The sequence below is a fragment of the Anopheles funestus genome, chromosome 3RL (genome assembly GCF_943734845.2).
Source record: "Anopheles funestus chromosome 3RL, idAnoFuneDA-416_04, whole genome shotgun sequence".
NCBI lineage: Eukaryota > Metazoa > Arthropoda > Insecta > Diptera > Culicidae > Anopheles > Anopheles funestus.
Genome location: NC_064599.1, coordinates 38,692,365 through 38,720,124, shown reverse-complemented (window position 1 = coordinate 38,720,124; position 27,760 = coordinate 38,692,365). Strand labels below are relative to the sequence as shown.

General features: G+C 42.3%; 1 protein-coding gene across 9 annotated transcripts in view; it reads left to right on the top strand.

The window, feature by feature from the left end:
* The window catches only part of LOC125770925 (uncharacterized), a 49,366-nt gene that overhangs the window by 8,988 nt on the left and 12,618 nt on the right, over positions 1-27,760 (top strand). For all 9 annotated transcript variants that reach the window (XM_049441004.1, XM_049441000.1, XM_049441003.1 and 6 more), the window contains exons 3-5: positions 10,083-10,580; positions 24,522-24,745; positions 27,447-27,595. In XM_049441004.1, the coding sequence (XP_049296961.1) occupies positions 10,083-10,580; positions 24,522-24,745; positions 27,447-27,595 (871 nt within the window). The remainder of the gene's footprint in view (positions 1-10,082; positions 10,581-24,521; positions 24,746-27,446; positions 27,596-27,760) is intronic.

The following is a 27,760-nucleotide window of genomic DNA, read 5'->3' as shown; positions in this document are numbered from 1 at the left end:
GCCAGACATTTTTGTTGGAACAAAACAATGCTATAATTATTCTTGTGTCTCTATATTTTTACTATAAACTTAGAGAACTTATTCTATTGCTGAAACTCTTTATTCTGCTCAGGATCGAATGTCGTCATCTGCCAATCAGTTATGGCATTTGAGGCAACTATTTCATTAAAAGCTGTTCGACCACGTCATTACTGTCCATCTAGACAGCCTAAACGACTTTCGGTGTCATTCTAATGACAAGAATGGACCACAGGTACCTATCAGAGTTTTTGACGCAAGAAATCCTTTTTTTTGTTTAGACTAATTCCTAATGGAGTTATTGGAAATTTTGTTTAGCTCTTTTTAGAACAGGATCAACATTATTTTATGGCAATTTATTAAAGCTGTATTTCATTTCTGTTAGGTATAGACAACAGTTCCGAATAAATAACAAGCCATTTTAAAATTCCTTAACCCTCAACATACCGATCACAACCACTACCAACACGGTTTTGTGATGACTTACCAATAGTTCCATGTTCAGAGAAACGATTACGTCTCTATGAGAATGCTTATGATGTACTTCCTCACGCATAAGAGCCCTGTTCAGGGAGGGTTTGTCAATGGGCGTTAGTGTGCGACTAGTGCCTGCGTGGAGGCGATGAACCACTCGATCTTGACGCATACCGACATACCGACCTCTCTCGGATGTTACGAAACCCATCAGCTCGCCCACATTACCGAGTACTTCTTAGGGTACTCGAACGCACTTGGTCCTATGTTTACCGGTTTTGCTAGACTTTTGTCTTTGTGCTCCTAACCTAACGATGAGAAATAGTACCGTAAAAATATGATGCTCGCACGAAAGTTGCGGAATGTGTTGCGTGCGGTCGCGTGCATCGGACAGCATCCCCTGGATCGGGTGATTCTTCGACCTATCCAACCATTTTGCTTCCATCCGCTTACAAAACTCCCCGAGCGTTACCTAACCAAAACTGGCAGCGATGGTCTTGAGCTTCATCCTTTCCCCGGGACGTGATTGTCCCTGTTTCTGACTTTTATTAATTGATTTCGATTCCATTTCTAGACGAGCGAGTGAGTGAGGTGGCCTCCCGTATCTTTCGCCTTATATTGCCCACCGGGGCGGGCTGTGGCTATATCACCCACTTCGGTTTATTCGGTGACCTGGAAGGATGAGAAATTTCGGATGTCTCTTAGCAGAACCGCAGCGATTGTGATACCCATCAAGCGGGGGTCGAGCGAATGGAAGGTTGCTATCCACAAATTCCTCGCTGTCTGTTGGCTGGATCTAAACGTCCGTATGGTTGGAACCATTTTTTTTCACCTCCATTTGTTCCAGTGGGATAGTCGCTTTGCTGTCTTCGCATCGATGTGTTCCTACCATTCGCTCGTTAATGTAGCAACCTTTCAAAGCGATCCGATGATTGATTTTCGGCGTCCGTCCTGTCGATATTTCGATTCGTTCAATTTCCACCTCGCCTAATGTGAACCATTAGGTGATGGTTTGGGTTTTTTTTACTCCTCTATATACGTATGTCTCACTTTCGCTCTCTCGCTCTTTTCTTCTTTGTTTCATTAGTTTTATACTTTAGTTCCATTTCCGTTTCTTAATCGCAAAAACTTGGCATTAGCTTTTTTGCCTTTCCTTGTCATTGTGGGAGGTGATTTTTAGCGATTTGGATTTGCTTGATGGCATTGTCCGATCTAGCTGACGAAAATGTGTCTAGTTGGGAATACTTTTCCTGCAAGCTGATGAGTTTCCATGCTCCTATAAGACCACTAGCAAGACCGTTCCATCCCGCTACGGTTGCACTAGCGAAACAGCTGGAAGAATCGTGAGGCGAGAAAATGATGTCAAAAATGATGACCAGTAGATCCGGGTTGCCATTACGCGATCATGTTCGTCCAATGGTACGGGCACGGTATTAGGTCGACCTGATGTTAGATTGGGATCTGGCTAGCTATTTGGCACCGTTTGGCTTCCTGCTTCGTTCGCAAATCATTTTAATCCCAGCCCTCCCGCCGGGCTGAAACGTGCCAAAACAGTTGAAAAAATAACACACCAACTGGGCCTAGTGCTCGGTCCCACACAGCGCGTCTGGGCGATGGAAAAACATGGAAATTTCACTCTCCGTCTGACAGCTAATTAGATGAATATCACTTTAAAGTGTATGTGTGCAAAAAAAATAGGTGCGTCCTTGTGTGAACGTGTGGTTGTGTGTGTGTGTGTGGCTGTGAGTGCTACAAGTGTGCAGAATAATTTGGTATAAATATCGACCGCGGTCTAAATTTAGACGCTCATTGATGGAACGGCTGGCGCTTCCCGTACGTCCTTCGTACTGTGGCTGGCGGTCGGTACAGCTTGCTGGAAGGCTCCAAACTCTAATGGGCGGTGGGCAATGGGTTCCCATTTTTTATTAACAATATTGTCACCTTTTTACGTGCCTCGGGTAAGCGCGTGGGCTAAATAATTCATATTTTAATCAGAAGCTAAATAAGGATATGGCTGTGTTCGCGTAAAGGAAAGTATGGAGATATGATTTTTCTTATTTTATTAGGATATTCTCATTTTTTCTCACTTTCAAAAGCATCGGCGACTTTCAAACCGTCCCAGATGATGAAGAATTCATTACACTAGCTACCCTTCCCTGTGCTTTGGTAGTTTTAGCATTAAATTTAGATTAAATAAGCTTTGGTCAACAACACCTTCTACACTTTTTTCATGCAGAGATGTGGAAAAGTATTGTTAAAATTCATATTTGCTATGGGAAAGGAGTAATCCTAAAACAGAATATAGCTGTGAACCGAATAGGTGTAAAATAAATTGCTAATTCCAGCGTTACAAGTACTAAAATTTGGCAACCTCTTCGTTCAGAATTTTTTAAACATCAAAATGTCCTAATTTTGAAGGGACAATAAATTAGAGTTAAATAATTTAACATTCATGTACTTAAAATATCGAGTGAATTTAAAAGAGTTTCCTATTGTTTGCCTCTGTTATACTTCACTACTTTAAATGGGTTTTTCATGTTCAAGCTATTTTTAATTGACTTTAGTTTGACTGTTGCTATTTAGATTTACCAAAGGCATCTTTACACATTTTTCGTCGTGTATATTTTCATTTTCATCGTCGATTTATTGATTGATCACCATGTAACAATCTTCATAGTTGTATTTGCAAACATATTTCCTTAATACATATATATTTATCTTTACACATGAATCTAGGTGCTGTGGCTTTTAGAAATGGGTTAAAGTTTAATTTATTCAATACTACACTCTCAATCAGGCTGCGATGTGGTCAGGAAAATAAAACAAACTACATATCTGAATTAACGAAAAGATAATTGGAAAACTAGGAAAACTTATTTCGTGAATATGTTATAATTAATTCACTAATTTTTCCATACGGAAATAAAAATAATGATTTTTTTTTAAAAGAGACAATTTTTAATGTCATGTACTGCAAAAACAAAAACAAAACTTAGAAATTATATTAACCAAGCATAATTGCATTACTGAATGACGAAATTAATAATCACTAATTTTATAAAAATAAAAATAACAAACCAGCCACAAGTTCTAAGAAAAATGAGTGATTTGCAGCATATTTTCAATGGAACTACTTCCTATCTTCATTATTCTTAAATTTTACAGGCCTTTGTAAGATCTTTTTGGTCGTGTATGAATCACTTCAGTTGTGATTTTCCATTACTTAAGCATCAATAACTATTTGCTGGTTAAAATACAGCGGCACAAAGTTAGTATAAAGGCACAAAATGCTCTATGGCATCGAGCGCAAGCTTATGAAAATAAACTGGATTGCCTTTGTCAATCATGCTGGTTAAGTTTGACATCAAATGCCGACGCGGAATGTGCTGGTCGTATCTTTACTCTCATCCCTCCGCCAGTTATGCAGGCGTATCAGATGTTTGCAATGTATGCCGTTTCCGATGCTGATTCCGACCGACCGGGCCATCTCGATGGTTGGTACTGCAGCCAAAAAACATTCGGCATGAATATTTATAGTCCTCGGCCATCGCTGAACCGCACGCATGTTGTTGATAGTATCAAATTTCGAAAATAAACCTATATGTTACTGCCTAACCCTGTATGCGTGTGTGTCTGTTTTTTTTTGCTGCTTTCTTTACTCCCTCGTCCATGGATTCGCAATTCTGCCATGCTACCGTTGCAAGGCACCAACGGCAACCGTACGGCGGAGCGACACACGTTCGAAATGGATATCCATACCGACCGCTGCTAATATCATCCGCATCCCATGACGATGCAGGGAGCCCTTTTTCGCTGAGGGTTGTGAGCAGGAAAACAAGTAATTCGCCTGCTAGCGCCTGCTTTCGTGGTGAAGCTTGAGTGGGCCTGTGCGGTATGAGCGTTCTTTTCTTACTGAAGTTAAAATAACTATACTCATATCCCTGCTCGATAAAGGACCAACGGAAACTACTTGATTATTCATATTTGAGTTTGGTTTGTTTCGGGAAGAATAAAAATCGCAGCGAAGCTAAGTACATTCGTGTTGCGTTCAATTGTTTTTACTTCGTTCGTGCCTCGAAGATGCTAAAGAACACACCGAGTATTAAAAATTTAAAATGAAATCAAATATAAACCATGTACGTGGGCAGGAAGAAATATGTTAGAGGTCCTATTTGTGAAATGAACATTGAATTACATAACTTGCATTTTTCTTGCTTTCAAACTTCATTTCTACTCCAGTGGATCTCATCACTCCAACTTAAAGAGACTTGATGGATTGCATTTCCACGTTCCACCTAACACATCTAACACAACCGCGTTTTCTTTGTATGTGAAGTGTCTTTGTATGTGCATGTGTCTCCTATCGTTCACTGGCAGCTACTCTCATCCCATATGTCCTGTCACCGCCGTAATCTACTCCGGAAGGTGGTATATCTGCGCGAGAAAAACTGGGACACGCCACTCGTCAGCGTGTTAGTGAGGATCGTGCAATGGATGCCGGACCGTGCACACTGCAGTAATTGACCTTCGATTTTATTGTGCGAGTAAATTTATTGCGCTTTCGATTGCTGCATGCCCGAAGCAGAATCACAAGACGCCGGATCGATCGGGCTTGCCTGAGCTTGAGTCGGAACCGCTGTCGTCGTCGTCGTTGGCAAGCCCGTTTCTCTAAACCGATAAGACAAACGAAGGATTTCTTTTTCAGTGCACTGTGAAGCACATATAACGGCACGATATATTACTTTTTAATTGCAACGGTCAAGCGACGCCATCGCTCGGGATGGGATTTCATTGGCTATCCGGTTGGGTACATTTTATTACGCTCCTCCGTTTGGAGTTACTCGTTTGATACAAGAGAAAATCTCAGTGCTGAACGTTTCTTTTCCATTAGGAGCTATGGCTTGTGAAAGACATATTGCTTTTTGATTTTTTCTTACTTTATCTTATGTTATTATAAAGTTTGTAAATAATAAACAAATCAAAACATACGAATAAATGTATTATTTCCAACTGTTGTTATTGTTTCTTTTATTACATGGGTTCTTATGGGTTATTATGACTTTTGTCTTACTCCACTTGAATGACAATATTATACATACCGTCAAAATGCTAGAAGAAGAATGCGATGTCATAAAAATATGTATAACAAAGCTTAATGTATTATAAAAATTTTTAGTTTCAGTCATGCAACTATAACAAAAATATAGTAAAATTTGAAATTTACTACGGGTCCACGAGTATTATTTAAATTTCACATTACAGTTGAGACTTCACATTTAGAGTTTTATTTTTTTTTAAATTGTGGTCAGTTTCAATGTATCTTTGTCTTAAAATTGAAGGTGATTCACCAAAACAGTTTGAAACATTGAACTCGTAACTAACATTTTAGAAAAAAAATTCGTTTACAATAATTTTGTAATCATTCGCACACATTTCAGTTCTGAAAGAACACATGTTTCAAAACATATTTACATTACTAACTTATGGTATAAATTATTTGTTATTATAATAATGACAGTTTTTCGTCCCACTGCTAATCCCTATTATGCTGAGATGGGTATTGTATAGCCACACAGCATTTTGTCCTCGATTATTCGAAATAAAAGGGAATTCTTGGGGAGGGGGGTGGTTTGCGTTGACGATGTATTGATATTAAAACAAATAATGTATTTTTAATCACTTTAGCTTGTAGCGTAATTTAATTAAATTCTTGGAGCAGATTATTTTATTTGGTTCAACAAAATACGCAGGTTAATGAGTGTATTTCACCTTAAAAATATATAGCTACCAGACTATCATATGATCGACGTCACTTAATAGTGTTTTCAGTTCAGGAATGACAACAAATACAATACATTCTCATGAACCATGATAATTAATTTAAAAAAATAATAAATTGGCCAGTTCGATATGGAAAGGATTTATTCAATTATCGGTTTTGTTGGACCCAGGTTAACCGTACTTTATCTTCTGTACTTCTGTGATGACATACAAAGCTCGCCAAACTTTAAAAAAAGATAACTTTCGAGAAGGTTTGGTAATTGTAAGAAATCCCTCCATAAATGTCCGTTTCTCATAAGCCACATCTGGAGCCTCTCAGGAATCAATCCTTTACATCTGTCGTAGATGAATGATGCGAAACAATATCGAAATTTATTCAACTCCTATTTTTTAACTACACTGTGATTATCTCATAATTGCTAGAATTAAGCAAACAATCTGATATTATATGATGGCCAGTAACTTAAAACTATTACATTAAAACGGTTACACTAGAGACAGGGAACGCACTGACGTTGTTCTCAGTAAGATTGCGAAGTGTTTTAACCATAGTGAAAAGTTCAAGTTCGCAGTTCTACCTTTTCGCAAGATTTCGAACGTGTCCCTACAAAACTAATAGTCCCGAGTTTTAGCAGTCCCTAGCAAACCTTTTTTTTGCCACCGCACACCCATCACACCTCCCAAAACGCTTGCTAAACGATGCCGGGCGTTACGGTTACGGTGCAGTAATAAATTCGCATAGATCGGGGATCCCCGGGAACGGCGAGAAGAGAGAACCTTCTTAGTGGTAGGCTAAAAATAAGCGGATCGCAATCGCAAACCCACCCCAAAACCACCTCCTCCACCACTGTTACCGATCCCTTGTGGTGGTGTTTTTTTTGGGACGAGAGAACTGGCGATGGGGTAGGAAAGAAATTCGGTTTCCGTTCGAGTTTTTCAAGAATCAATTTCACCTTCCGTTGCGTCGCCGTCTAATGGATACCCGGTGCTACCTGCTACCGGTTTCCGTTCCCGCAAACGCCGGTTTACGGGTTCGCCAAGTTCGCAGGCTTGTGATTCGGTTTTACTTTTGGAAGAAATGGTTCCGTTCCCGGTTCGGTGGAACGCTTCTTCTCTTTTTCCGCCTTTTTTATTGGTCTGCATCCGCATAAATCCGGTTCCGTGATACACTCCGATCTCCGACCATAGACAGAAGAATAGCGCGAGCAGCATAGTAATAATCAAAATCTCGCTTAAAATTCTTTCCCCTCTTACTTTTTTTTCTCCTCCTCCTCGTCCACAAACATGAGCCAGTGGCGATGAGTGATATGGTGCGTAAGGGGGTGAGAGAGGGGATGTTTGGGGGTGGATTGGTGCTTATGTCAGCGGTGGTAGATAGAATGGGCGCTGGTCTATAATCGCTTACCTTTCTTCTTTTCCCTTTCTATCGCTCTGGTCCGAAGAATCCAAACCCGGTTTCCGATCGTCATGCCAGACACAGCGATATTATTTATTTGAATTATGTTCGGAAAAGTCTCAGCTTGGTGTAGAAAATCGATCGAACTGTGAGCATCCACATTCGGAAATCGTTTTGGCCTGTAGGATTTTTTTTTCTCTAGATGAATATTTATTGCCCGTTTAGCGAATAGAGAAAACGACCGTATTAAAGGGATACCGTATTTTTCCCTCTCGGGAAACACTATCGAGGTCAGTTTTCACTCATTGTTTGAAAGGTGTTCCAAGAGGACCATTGAAATGTTCTTTGCCCGAAGCAAAACAAAAGTTGTAGCGAGCTCGCATTATTCGTGTTGTAAGCATTTAGCAAAAATCTTTGCACCACGCGCGGGCCCAAACGGTTGAGACATTTCTCTGTTACAAATAAGAAAAGTTGAAGAAAAAAGGTAAACGTTCGAAACGATACTGAAACGGAAACAAATCCTTCACAGAAATGGTGGGACAGATCTAAGTGTGGAATGGTGCGTACCGAGCGCGTACCAGTTGGAAATCGGAAGAAATGAATGCAATGCCCTCTGCGGCCAGTGGGTACGGATTTGAACCTTCGGCGAAAAGGGAAACTCGACTCCGAGCGTAAGGAAAACACGTGAACATACCCGCGCTGTTGTGTTTATTTATCCAAGCTTCTCCGACAGTCGGCAGGTTTATTGGTGTGGATGAAAAGGAAAATGTTCTTGAAGTTCTTACCATACCAGTGTCCACCGCCACTTCCTCCCTTCCTCCCGTCCTTCCTTCCTCGCCGACCCCACTATCACCAATAGGTTTCTTGCTACACTAAGGAAAACTCGTCTCTTGAAGGGATGGGTGTGCGATACGACTTGTTTGATTGGAGCTGACTTTGGAAGGTTTTTGTTTGTGTATGCTAATGTTTGTCTGTGCCGTGCGTGTGCGCGAGAGTGCACTAACATGCTTGGCGCTTGTTGGCGAGTGCAAGAAAGAGAGAAAGAGAGAAAGGGAGACAGCGAGAGAGACAAAGCGAGAATGATACGGGGAGCTCGCTAATGAAAACAGCGGCACAGAAAACAACGCGATAGATGAATTATGGTTACGGAACTGCTGCCACTCAAACCTACAGCCGTTACAGCAGCTTCGTAAGTGAGCGCTAGCCGCCTTCGATTTTCCACGATGGGTTTTTTTAAATTCTACTTTTTTCTCCACTTTTACGATCGTAATCGATCAGGAAGTGTTTGGTGGTGTGTGCTTGCGCGTCTTCCGAATGTGTGATGGAGGAGGTGATGGTGACGGTTGGTACTACACAGCAATATAACGACCGGCCGTGAAACATAAACGGAATGCCCTCGCACTGGCAGCGGGATCTGCAGATAAGAGCAAATAAATTAAAACTCATTGAAGTTATTTTGGAGGCAGCTCATGTCCGGGACCATGATGCACGTCTGGACAACAAAGTAAAGTTTGGGGTGAAGATTTCATAAAGGAAAAAAAAAGTTAATGGAAACATTTAATCTTGTCCATCGTTGTTGCAAACGATGTATGGCTGACGTCGTACCGCTGATCAAAGTATGTTTGATGTGGGTGATTGATTGCGTGAAAATCGCTCTATTTAAGTCGTCGTTTTATAAATAAAACAAGAAACTCTAAAAGATTGAAAGGTTGTGTCTTGATTAAAAAACTAGTTGTTAAAAGCATTAATCAAGAAAATTTTAATCAAACTACATCTTATCTACTTGTTCCTCTATTACAAAGACCCAGAGAATCGGTTTTCTAATGTTAGCATTTAATTAAATTTAGCCTTAACTAACAATATACATACTTGTTTGCGTTCTACTTTTAAAAATAATACAGAATCACTCAACACTAAAACTATTGCGCCTCCATTTTTTTCTAAGCTATCTAAACTCTGAACGTCGTTAAAGTGACAAGATTAATCAACATTTTAGTTATACCAAAACCTTCAAAAAGTTTTTTATGTGTTTCAGAGACTTCATCATTGTTAGCTTTTCATGCAAATTTGTGAAGCCAAGATAACCTTTCAAATGAAGGTTATATTTTTGTATTCCTCCTCAGAACAATTCATTCTTTTTGAGTACTTACTTTAATGATACAAAAGGTTCGAAAATATTTTTAGTTTTATAAGTAACTTTATGCTTTCTAAATTCTGAAAGCAGATATTGAAAAAAGTTTGTTCAAGTTTGTTTTTTCCAAGAAGAAAAAATTGAATTTAGACATTATTCAACCCATGAGTTTACTCGACGTTTTAACAGAAGTCGTCCGGAAATATTTTTGATTTCTACTCGCTAGTAATCAACAGTTTACTAATTCATATCTAATATTTGCCATCTTTCTTCTTCCCACAGGGTCAATGTTCAGCCGGTACACTGCCTGTGGCCTGGATAGACGAAGGTCCTGGACCACCGCGGTGTCCACCGCCATGTGAAACATTTCGTACACATGCTACATATAATAATAAAAATAGTAATAAGCCATACAATATTGATAATACTAAATATAACATGGAGAACCGGTTAAATGATAAACAACAGTGCCTTGACTATTTGGGCGATAATGAAGAGTTAAGTCCAGCACAAATTTGTAAAAAATCGTCACAAAGTATTGAGACCAAGCTGAAAACATTACGTTTAAGACATTGTTGTGAACGTACCGTTGGCAGTGCTTTACACAACGCAGCCTACGCCGACGTGCTGTACGGCGGTACCAACTGTACCGGGCGGCTGACCGAGCTGCTGGAGACGGACGCACTGGCGGCACGGATCACATGCGAATTTACCGAGGTGCTGATACGGTACGACTGCGGACAGCCGTACTCTATCATCCACCACTGTGAGGATTGTAAGGTAAGTGTAGCAACAACACCTGTTCTAATGTTATTGATGGTCGTAATTTATTTTTACTTCAAATTTCAATTTAAATTCATCGAATTCTAAGATAACACAAGGCTCTTGTTCTAATTGTATGATGCAATACTACAAACGAAGTGATACGCCTCTCTTTAAGCAAAATGTATCTCTTTAAAACTGTGCTACTTTGTTATTGTTCTCCAGTTCTTGGCCATTTTCTCTTCATTGTTCGTCGATTGTAGCAAACCGATGCGAACCATCGCTTCCACATGCCACAGCGCGTTCTGGCGAATTAGACAAACTTTTGCTTCACTGCCAACCATAATCTTTATCGCTCTCATCATCCATCCGCCCTGATGTTGCCATGGCTCGTCCCATACTGTATGTGTGCCAGTGTGTGTATGTGTGTGTGTGTGTGTTATACATTTTCCACATGAGAGCATCCTCGGGTCTAAGAGCGATTGGCTTTTCCGTCCTGCTCAAAGCTCGACTTGTCGGGTTTAATGGCGCAGGGCAAGGTATGGGGGATTGACGATGAATCGCTGGCAAAGGATAATCGGTCCAGCAACGCTATCCTACATTGTTGTCTTTCCCTTCATCCAGCCATTTTACCAATCCCGCAGCAAACTGTTTCCGCTGTCGTGCTCACCGTAAGCGTGGTAATGAGGACAAACCCGCCTGAAGCACACCGAATGTGCGTATGTGTGCGAATAGGATGCTGCATTGATACAGATGGTGATGACGGTTGAAAACGCACATTTTCCTGTCTTCTGCATGGCTATCAGCTTTTCTTTCCTTTTTTTTAACCCCAGCTCCATTCGAGCTTCGTTTGACTTTTTTTTCCAGTACAATCCATTTATGAAGCTTGCTTCACTTATGTTTATTTTTTGTTTGCTCTTTTTGAGATCCGACAAACTGTCCCTTCCACCGCTAGTGGCAAGAGCTATGCACACCGGAAATGAGCTAAGCAGGACGTAACCAGCATGAAAAGGATGGGCAACGAAATCATTCGCCTGATCATTGCATTACTAACCGCGAACACAAAAAAACGTAACCTTCTACCGTCTCGTAAGGAATGCCCGATTCGGATTGGTACCATTCCGGTGGTCCGGTTCGAAACGACCCGAGACAGCCACCGGGTTTACCCGAAACTGGGACAAACCGAATGTATGTTAACGGTTCATAGGTTCCCATGCTACAGCATTCCAAAAATTAGCGCAATGCAGATAAAATGAAAAATTATGCTTAATCGCAGCACCAGTGAGCGAATGTTGCAGCATAAGGAACGCAGTAGCGACGATCGTGAAGGTTCAAGTAGGGGCAGGGGTTACAGCTACGAGTGAATACTATCTCTTGGGAAAATTATCATATCTTCAAGGGGCAGCTGCGAGCCTTCCCATTAGAGAGCCTTTCTCGCAACGGCTTCAACAACGAGCGAGCGAGTGTAATTACTGTTAAAGTTTCAACGGCACCTTAGGCCCTTTTACCCGCACTACTGTTGACTCCACCGTCACCCCTCGAGTGTATGATGTGAACGTAAGTTTATATTTGTGTGTGTGGTTGTGTGTGTATGAGCTTGGCCCATTTTGTCAGCATGCTCTTTACCAGCGTTTGGCGGAGTGTTTGAAGTAGAAACAATTAAAACTATTAGTCAAACCATGCCTCGCCTAAACTGTCCTCCGCCTACCCGTTGTTGACGTTGGCCCGTCGAAATGCCTCAAATGATTACGGCATGACGATGATGATGGTGATGATTGTGGTGGCGGTTACAATGAATGGTTATAGCTGAACTGAAATCAACCTACAAATGGTTGCGTCATGCTACGTATAATATGTCACAGCATTCGTTTGCAGCCAGTAGCAATAGCTTCAAATAGAAAAACATAAAAAACAAAAACTAGAATATCATAATTTTGTTCTTCTCAACAACCATACTGTTCTCATGAAAAGAAAACTCTTCCTTTGAGAAGCCTTTTCAATCTATTTGGTGTGTCAGTCAGCGCATGAAACCTTTAGCCAAAAAGCAGCACACTGGTTACCACACCCCAAACAAGTGTTAGACCTCATGGGAACACTGTAACATTGTTTCAATATTGCAACACCGTTTCCACACCAATGTGTCATGCTGTTCCAACCGATCAGCATGGACGTTCCAACACCAAAAAAAGCTGTGGGAAATTGATTTTAATAATAGATTTGACAATGATGCCACTTCGTCAGGGGAGCCTTTTTCGGGGGTGATTCCACTGCGATTGGTGTTGCTGCTTCTGCTGCATACCGTTGTGCTCTTGTGCAAAATAAGCTCCAACAATCTCATCGACCACGGCCCGTAGCAACGAGGTCAGCTGATTCAATTAGCCCTTCACACAAACAATTGCTCTTTCTCTTTCGCTCTCCTTCTCCCCCCGGGTCTACGGTGTAATGCCCAGCTTCTTGCTTTGGCAAAACCTCTACGGTGTAATCCGTGGCGTGGTTGCAGCCGTCGGTGAAGGCTTTCAATTAGCTCCGATATATTAGCGAATCATACATTAATGCTTAATAAGACATTGCATTAGGGTGGTCGATGTGGCCCCCGTGCCACGAACGCCACTTAATGAATGCTGAGCCGGTGAGAGTTTGCCTAGTTTTACCTTCCCCCGGAGGTGTAGTTGTATATAGGAAACATTAAATGACAGCTATTTGATTGTGTTCCATGAGACATTACAGCTAATGGAGGCGCCTGGTATTTTATTCAATGGAGACGCCTGGTGCTTTGTACAAATGGAAACGCCTGGTAGTTTTGTTCGAATGAAGGCTCAAGGTAATGTTCCCATAGGAAAAGCAAAAAGGGGCAAACTAATGTTGACTTATTTTCTGAACTTATTAATTGGTTCTAAATTGGGCCATACCAAGATGAAACACCATTAATGCAATTAACAAAATCTCACACACATGTATGCCAAAGTAAAATTGTGATCTTCATTTTAAAGATATTTGATATTCAGCGATTTTACTCCATTTGTGGTGAGATGTCTGTGGTTTTGAAATGGTCGATTGCGCAGTATGCTCTGAACGTTTAATACCTATTGGCAACCGAAGTAAAATGCTTACTTTCATTGAAAAATCAATACCACCGTACTAAACGCATGCTTAAATGGATTTCGTGCGGTACGCTTGCGATAGCACTCGTTGCAGCAAATTGGATCAATTGACAACGTACAAAACAAATGACGATATCTTGTCATTGCAAAGAGGATTCTCACCACCCTTGACGCTTCCCATTCTGCCGTATATTTCGTTTTGTCAAACGGAATAAGGAAGCTTCCAAATTGGAGCAAAAACATCCCGCCCACTTTAGAGGGCATTGATTTCACATAAATCTTGTTATGACCCCATAAAATCAGCCGGCATAGATGGTACCGGTATCAACGGCGATGCAGAAACACCGACCCATGCATACAACTGTGCACCATGGAAACACCTTGGGGTTGGGTACAACAAAACAAAAACGAGAAGGAAGAAAAACAGCGAAAGGAAGCTTCCTGGTATCAGTTTTCCCAGAAGTGGTCCGTGCCGCTTGATCGGATTGCTATGACCTCGCTCATTCGCACGCACACATACACACATACATCGGGTGAAAAATCAATGAAAGATAGAATGGGTAGGATATGGAAAGCAATGAAACGAAAAACAACACACACACACACAGACAAAAAAAAGCACGTAGATCCCAAGCACAACTTTGCCCCGATGAAGCATCGATAGTAAAAGAGCAAAATGTGTCATCGCGTCACGCCATATGTCACTAATTAAAGGCAAAGTGTTAACAATACCATGGATCGATGTTTACAATCATCTTTACGACTGTTGGTTGGAGGTCGATTTTTGTTGCACGATGTTATTGGAAGTTTTTCGCTGGTTGTAAAATGGTGCCCTTTTAACGAGTCATTGGAAAGGCCATAGGTAAAACATTCTGAATTTTTGTGCAGATTGACGTTTAAATAAAAGTAGCATAATAATTAGCAAAACAACTTGCATTGTCGTAGCGGCAAACAATAATTCTCCCTGCAATCTGCAATTCTTATTCTGCCACCAAAACAACGATAACCGTACTCGACACGTACTAGAGCCAATTAGCAAACCGGTAACTCATTTAAAACTTGTCAATGAAACGAGGTTAAGATTTCCTTTTCGTTCGTATCGAAAGCACGGGAAAGCAAACATCAACTACGCTCTAGAATGGACCGATGAAGGAAATGGAGCAAGCGTCTCTTCGTATGCTCCGGTCACACACCGGCCACGATACGGCTCGGTTCAGTTTAAGTACAATTTTTAACCACAGCTCCGTCATGCTGCTGCTCCGCTCATTAACCCACGCCCGACGTTGACCTTCGCTATGCCAGCATGGCACAGGAACCACATCAATCAACATTGAAACATTCCGCCACCATGAATCACAAGCGAGACGAACGAGGGCGAATAAGTTTATAGCGATCGGCCGGAACATTGAATCTCGGAATGATGAGACGCGAGTGTTGCACGGGACAGGAATCGGATTTTGACTCACATCGTTGCAATGATGATAAATGCTATTTCGGTGCGAAATCGCGCGACTGGATGGATGCATCTCGAACAGGGGTGACAGATTCTGACTGAATCACGTACATTCTTGGCACTACGGTGCTTTATAGAAATAACGCTATAGTTCGAAGATGTTGCTAAGCGTTTGAATAAACGCTAGAATAAAATCAAAACAAACAAATGGTTCTAAGTCAGGTTCAAGGAAAACATAAAACAAATGGACACACACAAATTTAATTTAATTCTTCAATCGCTAATTTTGAGAAAAAATATGCTGAAACTGAAACAAGAAATTCTTCATTAAAACGCCATTGAACAATACCTCTAACATTAAAAAATAAACAACGAATTGTGGTTTTCTTAATACAAGGTCAAACATACACTCGTTTGCTAATCACTAAAATTATCGTACAAATTCGATCATTCCTACTCCCGAAATTGTCACATCCATCGATCAATTCGGCATTGATGCATCATACCGAATGCATCATTCATCATCCAACGTACAACCACATGCTTGTGCGAAAACACAATTTTCACCTCCAAAATCACTTAAGTGACGATCGCTTTTCACGCGACCCTCGTTCTATACGGTGGGAGAATTGCACCGATTGACACATCTTGTACCGAACACGCGAAAACTTCCCATAACTAACCGCAAATCAGGTTGCATGAAACCGATGAAGCGATTTTTTTTTCCGGCCTGATACGGCTTAGTTGGAAAAATTTCGGCTCCACAAGATGGCGTTCGAAACTTTCTGCCAGAAGGGTTTTCTTTCACTGTGTTTTTTTCTTCATTTCGTTCTTTCCTCAGTATTTATGTATTTGCAAGCTTTTTTTGTTGCTCTCGTACCCTATTGTATCGTTTTCGTTTCGTTCCAAACGGTTGTTCGCGTACATCGCGTGATGCATTTTCTCGGTTGTCTGGCACTACACACCCGGTCACTGTGGTGGGGTTTGCAAGCACAACCATTTGCGGATCGTGCGGATCGACTCTTTTAAAGCGTGCATTTTCTCCGTTGGTTCCGGTGCATTGAATAAATATTTTCGATAATAATTTCTTCCACTCGAGCGACTGGCGCTCGCATGTCGAGTGGTTTGTTGGGGTTGTTGGGGGGGGGGGGACTCCGGGACACACGGTGGTTAAAAACCCCGAACTGCTTGTGCTCCGTTTCGATTCTTTCGTGTTTTCTCAGCGCCATTGCCACCCATCGTGCCATCGTTGCCGGGGCTGTGGCGTTTCACCACTCGCTATCGTGCATGCGAAGTCTTCTATCAGCACCGTGCTCGGAAGAAAACACTTTCCTTAGCTGGCCGGGATGGGAACACGGACGACGGTGGCATGGAACGTGAACTCGGACGATGTGCGATGAGTTGTTCCGAAAATCTAGGTCACACCACTCAACTTGTGCTGCACGGCAAACGAATTGTGAGGCATGGTTGCTCGAGGGATGGGAAGGGGAAGTTTGGTGGGAAGGGATTCTGCCAAGGGAAGCTGCGGAGGATTTGGGAACAGAATGAAGAATGAACACTTTGCGGTTTTTTTTTGTGTTGTGCTCTCTGGTTCCTGCTCCGTTTCACCACACACCCTTTGTTACCATTGTTCAATGGTTGCCTCCCATTGCAATTTGTGCCCCTTTCGCTAACAGTGTTTGTGTGGGTACGTGTGAGTTCTAGCGATGAGCTTTGCATTCTTTCCCGCTCTTGGCCATCAGACGGTTGGGGAAATGCTTTCGTTTGTCCGTTGTTTGTATCTTCTCATCAGCGGGACGGTTAGGACATTTTACCGTTTCTTTCCCCCTTACTCACCCCTCCTGTCTCATTCATCTCCTGTACGAACAGGGAACAACGGCCATTCCGGGTCTGTTCGTTCAATGTGGTAAAAACTTTGTTGCACTTTGCCAAGCTCGCCCTTTGCACTGAGCGCGGAGCGTAAAGACGAAGCGTGACAACGAGCGATCACGTAAAGACCATACATTCGAGGCTTTTTACATAGCGGTTTGGAAAAATGGAGCTAAAATGGCACGGATGATTGAGGGAGGTGGCAGGCCTGCAACGTGCCATCCCAGCTCTATCTGGGTCAGTGCTGAACGCAGTAGGAATGCAGCGTAAGACACGGGAAATGAGCGACGACACGCAGCCCCAAAGAAGACAAACCGACAGGCGAACCTCGAAATGGGAAACCTTGGAGGCACATCGAAAAAGGGATCTTAAGCGCGTAGCGGAAACTTTGCAGGAGGCGAAAGCGAAGGCCACGACATGCCGAGCGGTGGAATGAATTCGACGACACCAAGACACCTCCTGGATGTCTTAAAAGATGCTGGGAACCCAACGTAGAAATACAATAGGCGAAACAGAGCGAGAGGGCATATCGAGAGTGCTTCTGCTTCTTCGACTTACACACCGAACAAGATCGGGCATTGTTTGTGACATGTACATAAATCAAACCACTTCGTGCAGACGGTCGGGAGGAGACCAACGGCACAAGGGGAAATAAGAAATTGAATAAAACTGGTCCTGTGTAGCAGGACCACTTTCGGATGGAGAAAAATCGAATTCAAGAGGACAGTACAAAAACTTAAAACTACAAAAGAAACATGTTGCAAAATATGACATGGCAAGGTGAATCTTCATATTGTCAACTGCTGTTGCATTGCTTTCGTGATGTTTCAAAACATTTCTCAGAAGCTCAGTAGCTCAGTTTTAATTTTAAAAAGTGATCTAATACAAGTTAGATGGAATTGCTTTTAATATTTAAAAATTATTTATAATGAAAAGGATTGAGTTGTGAGCTTAACAAAAATATATTTAGTAATTTTAACTTTTTTAAAAGTTGTATTTTTGAATTGCTAATATGAATCAAAAAGTTTTCTTTCAACTTTTCACTTTAATTTATATAAATTTGTCAAATAAACTACACATGCAATATCGAAAGCATCGAGAATTGGTCACATTCCACTATCTTAAGCCAATTACATACCAATTACCAATAACTTCATTAAAAAGTTCTTACCTAAGTATCCTCTTACAGGATTATTGCAGTTTGTTATGTTTTCAAACCTGAAAACAAATCGAGTGGATAGATTGATTATTTTCTCCCCGTTACGGTACGGGAATTTCCACAGACCATCCCCACCCCTTCTATTCATACGACCATTCGAACACGCTCGGTTGCTCAAATAAAATTGGCAATTCTTGTTCCATACGCACACTCACATAACGCGTGCAACAATGTATGAGAGAGCGTGCAATCATTACTGAACCGCGATCGATGATGATCTGCCATTCAAGCCAATGCACACATAAATCATCGCTGGTCGTAACAAGACCGCGGACTGTGGCATTTTCTTGACCTTTTTCTCAAAACTTATTTCTTGGCCGCTTGGATCGACGAAGGATGGGTATGAATTCAACAAAGAAAGCAAGAAAAAAAATCAGGTCATCACAGCACAGCGACGTGTCGTAAAGTTTTTGAGCAATTTTTCCTGTACAACAAATTAGCTTCGGTTTGTGTTGATCGTTTTTAATAGCTTTTGCTTTGGCACAACGTATGATTGTTGTCGATTTTAGCAGCAGTGACCGTAAAAGCTACCATTACTGACCAAACGATGCTGTCCCGGTGTGAAGTGTAATTTGCAGTACGTGCCTTCGCTTCATGGTTCGCTGTAATGATATATTTGTTTAAGAAATATAGGCGTCAAATTAGCATAGCGCTATGTCAAACAACTTACAATATGTGTACGATGTGTAAAAGTGTGTTTGTTGGTAGCAAAAACAACCTTTTTAAATAGGCTTCCTATGCAAATACAGCAGACATTTTGCAACGGACAACATATAAGGGAAACAAAAATCCCATCACCTTTTTTCCAGGGATGTGATTTTTTCGAACCCCTCCCTTTAATTGTCCCTTGCTTCCAAGTCCTTCACACACCGTTGTCTACCCCGGGCAGTAAGTAGTAGCAGGCACGGAATCAGTGACGGTGATTCGAATAATTTATGTTCGTCCGAGATGCACGAAGGATAACACTCACCGTATCCCACTTGATCTCCGACAGTGGGCTTTTCCGATGTGTTCCACTTGAAGACACAGGCAAATAATGATGATGGTCCTCTCGCCCACTCGCGCATCCTGTGCTTAGCGTATTGTACGAGTTTTGTATTGTTTTTAGAGGATTGGGACGATTTTTCACCCGCCCCGAATGGCTTCATTCGGACCCGATTTGGGGGGGGGGGGGGCGGGCTCAGGTGTACATACTTCGCACAGATGAAAGAAAGACGAGATGACAAGAAATTGTGAAACATTCTCAATCCATTCGTCGTGTAGTTTAGTAGACGGGCAGTATCTGACTCCGGAAGCTATCCACGAACCACCATCCATGTTGGAGTGGTCACTCACAATGGGAAAAAGGGGACGATTGTATACGACGATATGGTATGAACCACGAAAAAAAGGAATCGATCCGACATTGCAGTAGAATAGATAGAATATAGTCCTGAGCAAAAAAAATTACCATACCCTACCAAAGCAAATAATTAATCGAATCGTACCGAAAATTAACACAACAACCACTTCAGTGCAATTACAGCGCCAATAGCTTACAAAAGAAAACGAATATTCGATAAAATAGGTTTGCAGTTTGAACCAACAGAAAGCAGCAAATAAATAACTGCACATCCTCTCAATTGTGGCAATAGCGTAGAGCATGTCTCTATTGCCCGCTGATCTACCTCAGCATTTCGGTACACGCTGCTTCACAACCATAAGCTGAGTGGCTTTACGTGCACTTGACCACACGTAACATAGTGCAGCACAAGTGCCTTCTGAACAAATGTGACGAGCTGTGAGCTGCAGTAGCTGCTCAAGAGCAGCAGTTTTTTTTCTTCTTACGCAAGGCTCTAGCGAACCGATTTTTTTGCTGCTGGTGCTGCTTCACATCCATCCGCCGTTTCTACCGAGACTGGGCTCTCTAGTGGAATTGGTGGAATTGGTGAATTACACGATCTCTGCTTCCTGTTACCAAACTACGTTTTCCTAGCTACAGAGTCATCTAGCAAAAGTCTACCACTTTTGTAGTCGTACGGTTGTGAGTGCCCGTATGAGTTACCGATGAGTCACTATCGGTTGACACAGGGGGAAAAGTTCGATGTAAAAACGTGAAGGAAATATCGTCCTCTACACTGTATGATATCAATTGGTCGGTAAGAAGAATCGTCTGTTCTGGTTTCAATAAGTAAAATCTTAAGCTACTTTTATCTGATAGCTTTACTGTACTGCATAACATACTAACCTGCCATCTGACCAAACCGATGGACTGGTTTTTGGCCCATCCACCCATCTCTACCCCTACACCAGATTACACCTTAACCGAGTGCAATTGATTTTCACACCGTATCTTCAATGGAGACACCCGAACCTGCTACGCACTCGCCAGATTATATGACAGCGAGGTTTTGTAAGCAGTTCCCGTCTCAGCTGTGTTGGTGCTGCTGACTGTGCTGGAACTATGCGCACAAGGCGCTGGAGTGTTGGGCTCTTCCGTTTGCTTCCATGTTTTGCTTTTCCCATTTCGGAGAGCATATTGGCCTAATATGGCCTTGCGAATGTGTGAGTGAGTGGTGCGAGCAAAACGAACGATGGGTGTGTGTTGGTGTGAGCTTTCGCTTAAATCATCATTACAGTGTGTCAATCTTTTGATTGTATGTTGGGGTTTTGGGTTATTTGGTGTTGTTGGTTTTCTTTGCTCGCTACTTGATGTATTAGCTTGCGCTGTGGGGCTTTTGCTTCATTGATGATTTGCTGTGTGTATCGTAGAATGTGGAGCACTCTGGATGTTTGCTAGATATTGAGTTGAAAAAGTATATTGTTTTACACAATGTTTCTTATACTATACAGAAGAAAAATCACTAAAGCTCGACAGTAATTCACAAATATGAAATATATAAAATGTGTATCATTATGATAATAAGGTCAGGATCATGATGGGACTTGAAGTAAAAATTAGAATAAAATGTACAAATTTGTTTGTATTAGGATAACATAATGAGGAAAACTTGCCATTATTAGAAACTGCAAACATTGATTTTATAAAATAAATGTATTAAATAACTTTATATTAAACATGCACTAAAGGCCTAACCAGTCATTAAAAAAAACTTTAAATAATCGGAGAATGGGAAAATATTTTCACAATTTCTTTACATGCCAAACATATTACTGGTAATGCATGAAGTTTTTGTCTGATCCAACGTGGAACGCAGAACCATCCATTCGGCAGTAGAAACGTGGCCCAAAACTTGTATGTGTGCGCGCATATTTGTTTTTTTTTGCCCCTATCTACTTTATATTTCACCCAATTTAAGCTCGCTCTAAAAACTTCCACTACCAACATACACAGGTATACACATGTGTATGGGTGTAAAAGTAAAGGACGAGCAGCAGCTTTTGCTCCTTCGCATGTAAAAAGGCTCTCACGCGTTCTCGCGTGTGTGGCGAGTCGGTTGCTCTCTTACAGCTGCCGCGCGGCACCGAATCAGGTACCACAAAAATGGTCACCAACACAACCACACAAACGCACAAACACACACAGACACACAGCTCGTACCGTCCTTGATAGAACGAATGCCATACTCCACCATTCCGGGGTGAAGTAATTTTTCATCCAAAATCGCTCCAATAACACTTCGTGTCCGTGTTTCGTGTGAGCTAATCGTATGAACGGAGCATTCAAACCGTCCACATCCAGTGTATTGGTGCGATGGAATGCGCCAGGACTTGCGACCTGAAGCGGTGGGTCAGACGAGCGTATAGGGGGGATGGGTGTTCGATTTGTAACGACACAGCCGTGGGAGGACGCACAGCAATGCAGAGTATTTGTGAGGTTAATTTTGCTGGAACTATGTGCGAGCGTGTGTCCGAATGGAAGAGTCGCGACTTGGATGGAGGCACGAGAGCGAAAGAAAAGGATGGCGAAACAGGAGAGCTCATGCTGGCACCGAGGGTTCACATTATTATGCGAGTGAATATCTGTAGACGGTATCCCATGTAGACAGTGGCCGGCGCGCGCGTGGGAGTACGGAAGGCAACGGAAGCAGGTGGTCCTGTCTCTGCTGGGTATTGGTTGATTCAAATTTGTTCACAACAGGCATGCAATCGTGTCACTGACAATCGGCATCCTTGGCCGAAGTACTGCCATCCTTTGCCCAACGCGCACTGTGGGTTGCCACATTTCGGTTTCCGCCCGAAAAGCTGGCTGTTTTCGGGCTTTTCCTTATCGGCGCTCCGAAAGGATGCACACCATACGAACGAGTTACTTTCGTGACGATCCCAATGCATTTGTGGTGAGGAAATTCGCTCGCTCGCCCTTCGCTACACAGTTTGCCTCGCGCCCCGAAAGCTCGCCGGGTTCCGAGTGCAACAGAACGGGATATCCATCCTCTAATCTTTTAACGAAGAGTCTACCGCCGCATGCGAAAATTGAGCCCCGAAACCATCCACGGTGAGGGCCGATCCCGGGGAAGCGGACGACCGGTTACGTAACAGCACTCGACAGCGGGCCCGATGGTGGGTTTGTGCTGTGCTGTGCGATGTTACCGTGCGGCTGTTTCTCGCACTGCCCGGAGCCGCATATTAGCGAAGCGTGCCGTTGGGATGCTCGGACTCGTGGCAAATAATGCTCTAAATAACCTCACCATCGAGCCTCGGCAGATTGATCCGAGTTTGTATGGCGAGATAAGATTTACCATGTGCTATTTATGTGCTACTTGTGCGTTCAGGACGGGACCATTCCTTTCGCTTTCCTGCGCTGATACGTGCACACGTCCACGTTCTTGGGTTTGTTCTGTGCTGCATGCTGTGTGTGATATTGATGTTACCCAGGGTTGCTCATTTTGTAACACAACTCGCAGCTTTTGTTGTTTCGCTTGCTGCAGCTGGAAATGGAAGACGAACAGTTGCAGGAAAAGCTTAACAATAAACAATGTTTGACTGAAGGTTAATTAACGGCATACGGATGGTTGCAAAGGTTTCAGCCGCTGATGAATGAATGTTGTTGTGATTTTGCTCCTTTCTTGAGGCGAATATATTAAAAACACATGTCTATTCAAATACTAAAACACAATTGAAAAACGCTAATGTACATGTAAATGATACTGAAAAAAATTATACTACTGCACATTAAGCTTTCTTTATGGGCTGTAGAGATGATACCTTGGCATTAGTAAATTGTTGACGTGAAGATAAAAACTATAATACCCCATGTCATACATCCAAAATGGTGAGTCATTTTTTGCGTCAACGATCTTCACCACGTCTTTGCCGTTAAACGTTCAGCCACACAAATCGACACAACCCGCAATTAAAGGAAGTAAAGTCGTTGCTTTACAGCTTCAGCACTAAATACAAACACACACACACACACATTTTGCCATGTACACATACAAACGTTCGCAACTTCATTATGCGTATTACAAGTCGAGTTGATTGCGTGCTAGCTATCAACGAACTTTAGCGTCCGACCGAAAGCTCGACATGCGAAAGGAGGAAATCCTGGAACGACGCCAGAACGAGAGTAAAACTTTCCCTGACTTTCCTTCTTTTCGTTGACTTTTCGGCTTGTTCGTTTCTAAGCACCTTCCAACTGGACAATACCGTGTTCCCACTCCCACAGCCTGTGCCGGGGATGGGTTTCTCTTGCAAGTGTGTAAGGGTTGTTTTGAGTTTAAGCGTTTCAGCGTTTCGCAGCCTGGACAGCTTTATGAGGTTTTTTTTTTCTTTTCTTTTTATTATATCTTTCGTGAGGTTTTTTGTTTCTTCCCCTTTTTTTTTTGATCGGCTATTATTCTGTGAAGTAGCGCTTCCGACAACTTTAATGACCGAAACTTATGTTCCATAGACCGGTGGTCGACTGGTGCTTTCTTTAAGTACTTTGCTCGGGATATTTCTGCAAACGGCGTACATAACCGTATTCCAAGGAAGATTGGCTGGTTAGTAAGCGGAGAAGGTGATCAGAACAAAGAGCCTTCTGATTTACCTAAAATCCAAATAAAAAAAAAAACTACCAGAAAACGCTACAATATTAACAGGGAAGGTTCATTATTGTGACAATTTGTCTTTGTGTGAATGTAAAACAGACGAGGGAGTGCTTTTAAATGCAATATGTTGTCCAATATACTTTAAAGGCAAACAACACGACCTTCCGTCACGACTTCATCGCCTACAAAACGCAGCCACTAATTGAATTATAAACTTCGTCGAAATATCGCCCCACCGGGGAAATAGTATTATATAAATTAAATAAATGCAAATACTCACTTTTTTAATGTTTTTTTTTTTTGTGTTCGTTTTGTGTTTGCATCTCTACTTCTTCCTACCATTTGCAGGAGGCATATCGAAGGTGGGGCTGCAGTGTTTTTATACCGTACTTCACGTCGAGGGACGACATCAAAAGTGTTAACAATAAAACCGGTAATCGAGACAGTGACCGTGCTACCCAAGGGAAATCGAATGCCATCTTTGGGGACGCCGCGAACAAGCAGACTGAACCGAACATGAACGATGCAAACAAGCAGCAACTAGTAAAAAATATATCAATCACTGTAAAAAGGTAAGTTCATGCAAATTTGATATATTGACATATAGTGCGCTTAAACCCTAAACCCATGGTAGAGTTTGGTTCTTTACTAAGTTCAGATGCAAAGTTACGCTTCGAGGCGCACCGAAAGTTGCACCAATATAGATAGTTATGAGATCTTTAAAAATTATCTTCTCTTCATGCTCATTTATGAACTACCAGACTTGGACTTGGAGTTTTTGAACGACAAGTTGCAAATCTTTTTGGCACGAGCAAACCCAAAAGCAAACGTCCCTGTACCTTCCTATCGTTCGTTCGCCATCCAAACGATGTCTATGGTCCATTAAATAATCGACAAATGGCACGGATGATGGTTACCTCAAATTATCATCAACATTCTCGCCCATGAGGCCACTTTTCACACCCTCGCACACCAACAGCAAACCGTTCCGCTCGTTCGTCTTCCTTAATTGTCTCCACTGTTTTTTCCCTACCCCCAATAAAGACTCTTCGTAGAGTCACATTCGTCCGGTGGTTTGGTCCTTCGGATTGTACGTATCTGGTGCACCCGAGATTTCCTTTTGCCTTCTTCACCTGGCTAGAGTTGCCCCAGAAAAGCCACTATGGGTAATCGTTAGAAGTTCATTCGTTAGGCATGACTTGCCAGAACCCGTCCTGACAGGACAAACACCAGACGACGGAAAGAGACGACGGAAAGGAACGGAAGGTTCCCGAAAAACCCGCAGGCGAAACGTCGTGAATAAATAATTCTGTACCATTTCATTTGGGAATTTTCACCCTCCACACTGTTTCCCGCATCGTTCCATCAGGCCGTAGCAAATAGTACGGGGTGTAGGAAAAGGTAACCATCAAAGTTTTTGAAGTGTTTCTTTTCTGGTTCTCCTCCCTTTTTTGCCCGACTGACACTATGCGGAGCAAAAGGCAGAAACGTAAATCGGCCAAAAGTGCAAGGCAAAACCGTTCCCAGGTTGGTTGGGGATGGTTTGGTGATTTCGTTGGTGAAGAGAAAAATCTTCATCGCACTTCATCCGAAACCAGTCAATCAAAGTAAACTAGGAACCGGAGAAGCCAAGCCGAAGACGAAGTGAGACAAACTCGTTGGAAAAAAGGGTGAGGGGACGGGGGATTGCGAGAGGGCAATCGGTGGGAAACCCATACAGGCCATGCTTGCATAAGCATTTTTCGCAAGGATAACTCGAGGCATGTAACAAGCTGCTTCTCATGCGCCGAAGCAATCCCGGCCGTCTATAGGAAGGAAATCTGATGGATCGCTGGGCAGAGACAGGCTAATTGATTAGCTAAATGGATGCACATCATAGCAAATAGAGTTTCCGCGCCCGAAGGCTGAGCGTGATTTGGGGCGGTTCGCCTTGCGGTGCTGCTCACTGAATAATAGATGGAGACAAATTTATAATCGTTCAAAGTTGCCCTCCTTCGCTATAAGGGTGGTCCCCTTTACCTCAGCCACATTCGTGACATCGAGCCGGGGACGCTGTGTTTGGGCATTGATTTTGGTATGAGTATCAGTCTCAAGAATGTGACATTCTTACAATGTTACAGCCAGAACTCTTTGCGTGCACTTTCCGAACGAGATAAAGCACCGCACAGGAAAGGTTCGCTTTGGGTCGATTTTTTTTATTGCTTCGGTTAATTTTCCTACAATTCACCAGGCGCCTCCATCGAATCGATGACAGCGAGCGACACAAATTTACGTACATACCGTATAAATTATTCACCGTCAGCTGTAGAGAGCTGTAGCTCGTAACCGGCTAGCCTCGAAAGCGGCTCCAGGTTGTAATGGACACTCTGGCAACGCAACGACCAACGACCTCAATCAATGTGTGGAACGTGGAACGCACAAACGAACAAGTTTTGCAATAAAAAGCACGTAAAGAGAGCTATCACGGTAGAAGAGGTAACAACACCAACTAAAAAAAAAAATCTTTCCCCAACTTCCCCAAACCATTGCCACACCGTCCGGCCAAGTGGAAAAGCTTTGTTTAACGACAAAAAATTAAGCTTCCGCTCGAGTAAAGCATTAGTGTGTCGTAGCCGTCGTAGCGCTTGAAACCTTCGCCAAGCATCGGTCAACTTCGGTCACGATGGTCACACGTGCACGTGTTGTTCGATAATTTTCTGTTTGTCGAGGACATGTGAGCAGGACGAAACGGACAGCCTTCATCATAGTGCCTCCATTCTGTATTTGATAAAACTTTGCCCAACTTGTTATTGCTTGCTTCACGAAACGGGATGCACGGTGCAAGGCATGTTGATATTGCCATGAACAGCGCGTTCGTATTCAATTAATTCAATGTGGGACAAAACAGAATTTCGCTTGTGCCGATGGAGAAAACAAAATAATTTTCGGACTACAGTGCGATTCAATCGACAGTGGCTGTTTTCAATTTTTCCGGTTACTGATTGTTTTGGCAACAATTTATGGACCTGCAAAAACAATGGGCTAAAAGGCTATTAGAAGAAAGTTTTTCAACGCTCATTAGATTCTTAGGATTTTCTCTTGATTAAATTCCATTCATATCACCAGGCGCCTCCATCAGAGTCATTCACCATGCGCCTCCATTAAGCATCTTGCTGGTATTGAGGGATTAATGACAATTTTAAAAGCAATAAACATACAATTAAAAAATGACGTTATGATCGGAAATTATTGATACATTACTATTGCTGAACTTTCGCATCGCATCCTTTTCAGTTCACGCCGAAAAACGCAACGAGTACGAATACGACCATGTCTAAACGTATGCCAAACCGTAGAGCAAAAGTGCCCGTACATGTTACCGGGAGATCGGGCACCAGCCTATCCGACGCAGTACGCCGGTGAACCGACGTTTCTTTGTCGAGGTAAGATCCATTTTCTTATCATCCAAACTAGATGTCGAGATGTTCAAAATAGTTTTCTGATTTTGTCGTAATGCGAATGAATATAGAACAGTAACAAAATAAGCAATGTTAAATGTGTAAAGTAATAAATTTTCCTTTTAGTCTGATTTTTCTTAACAATAATTA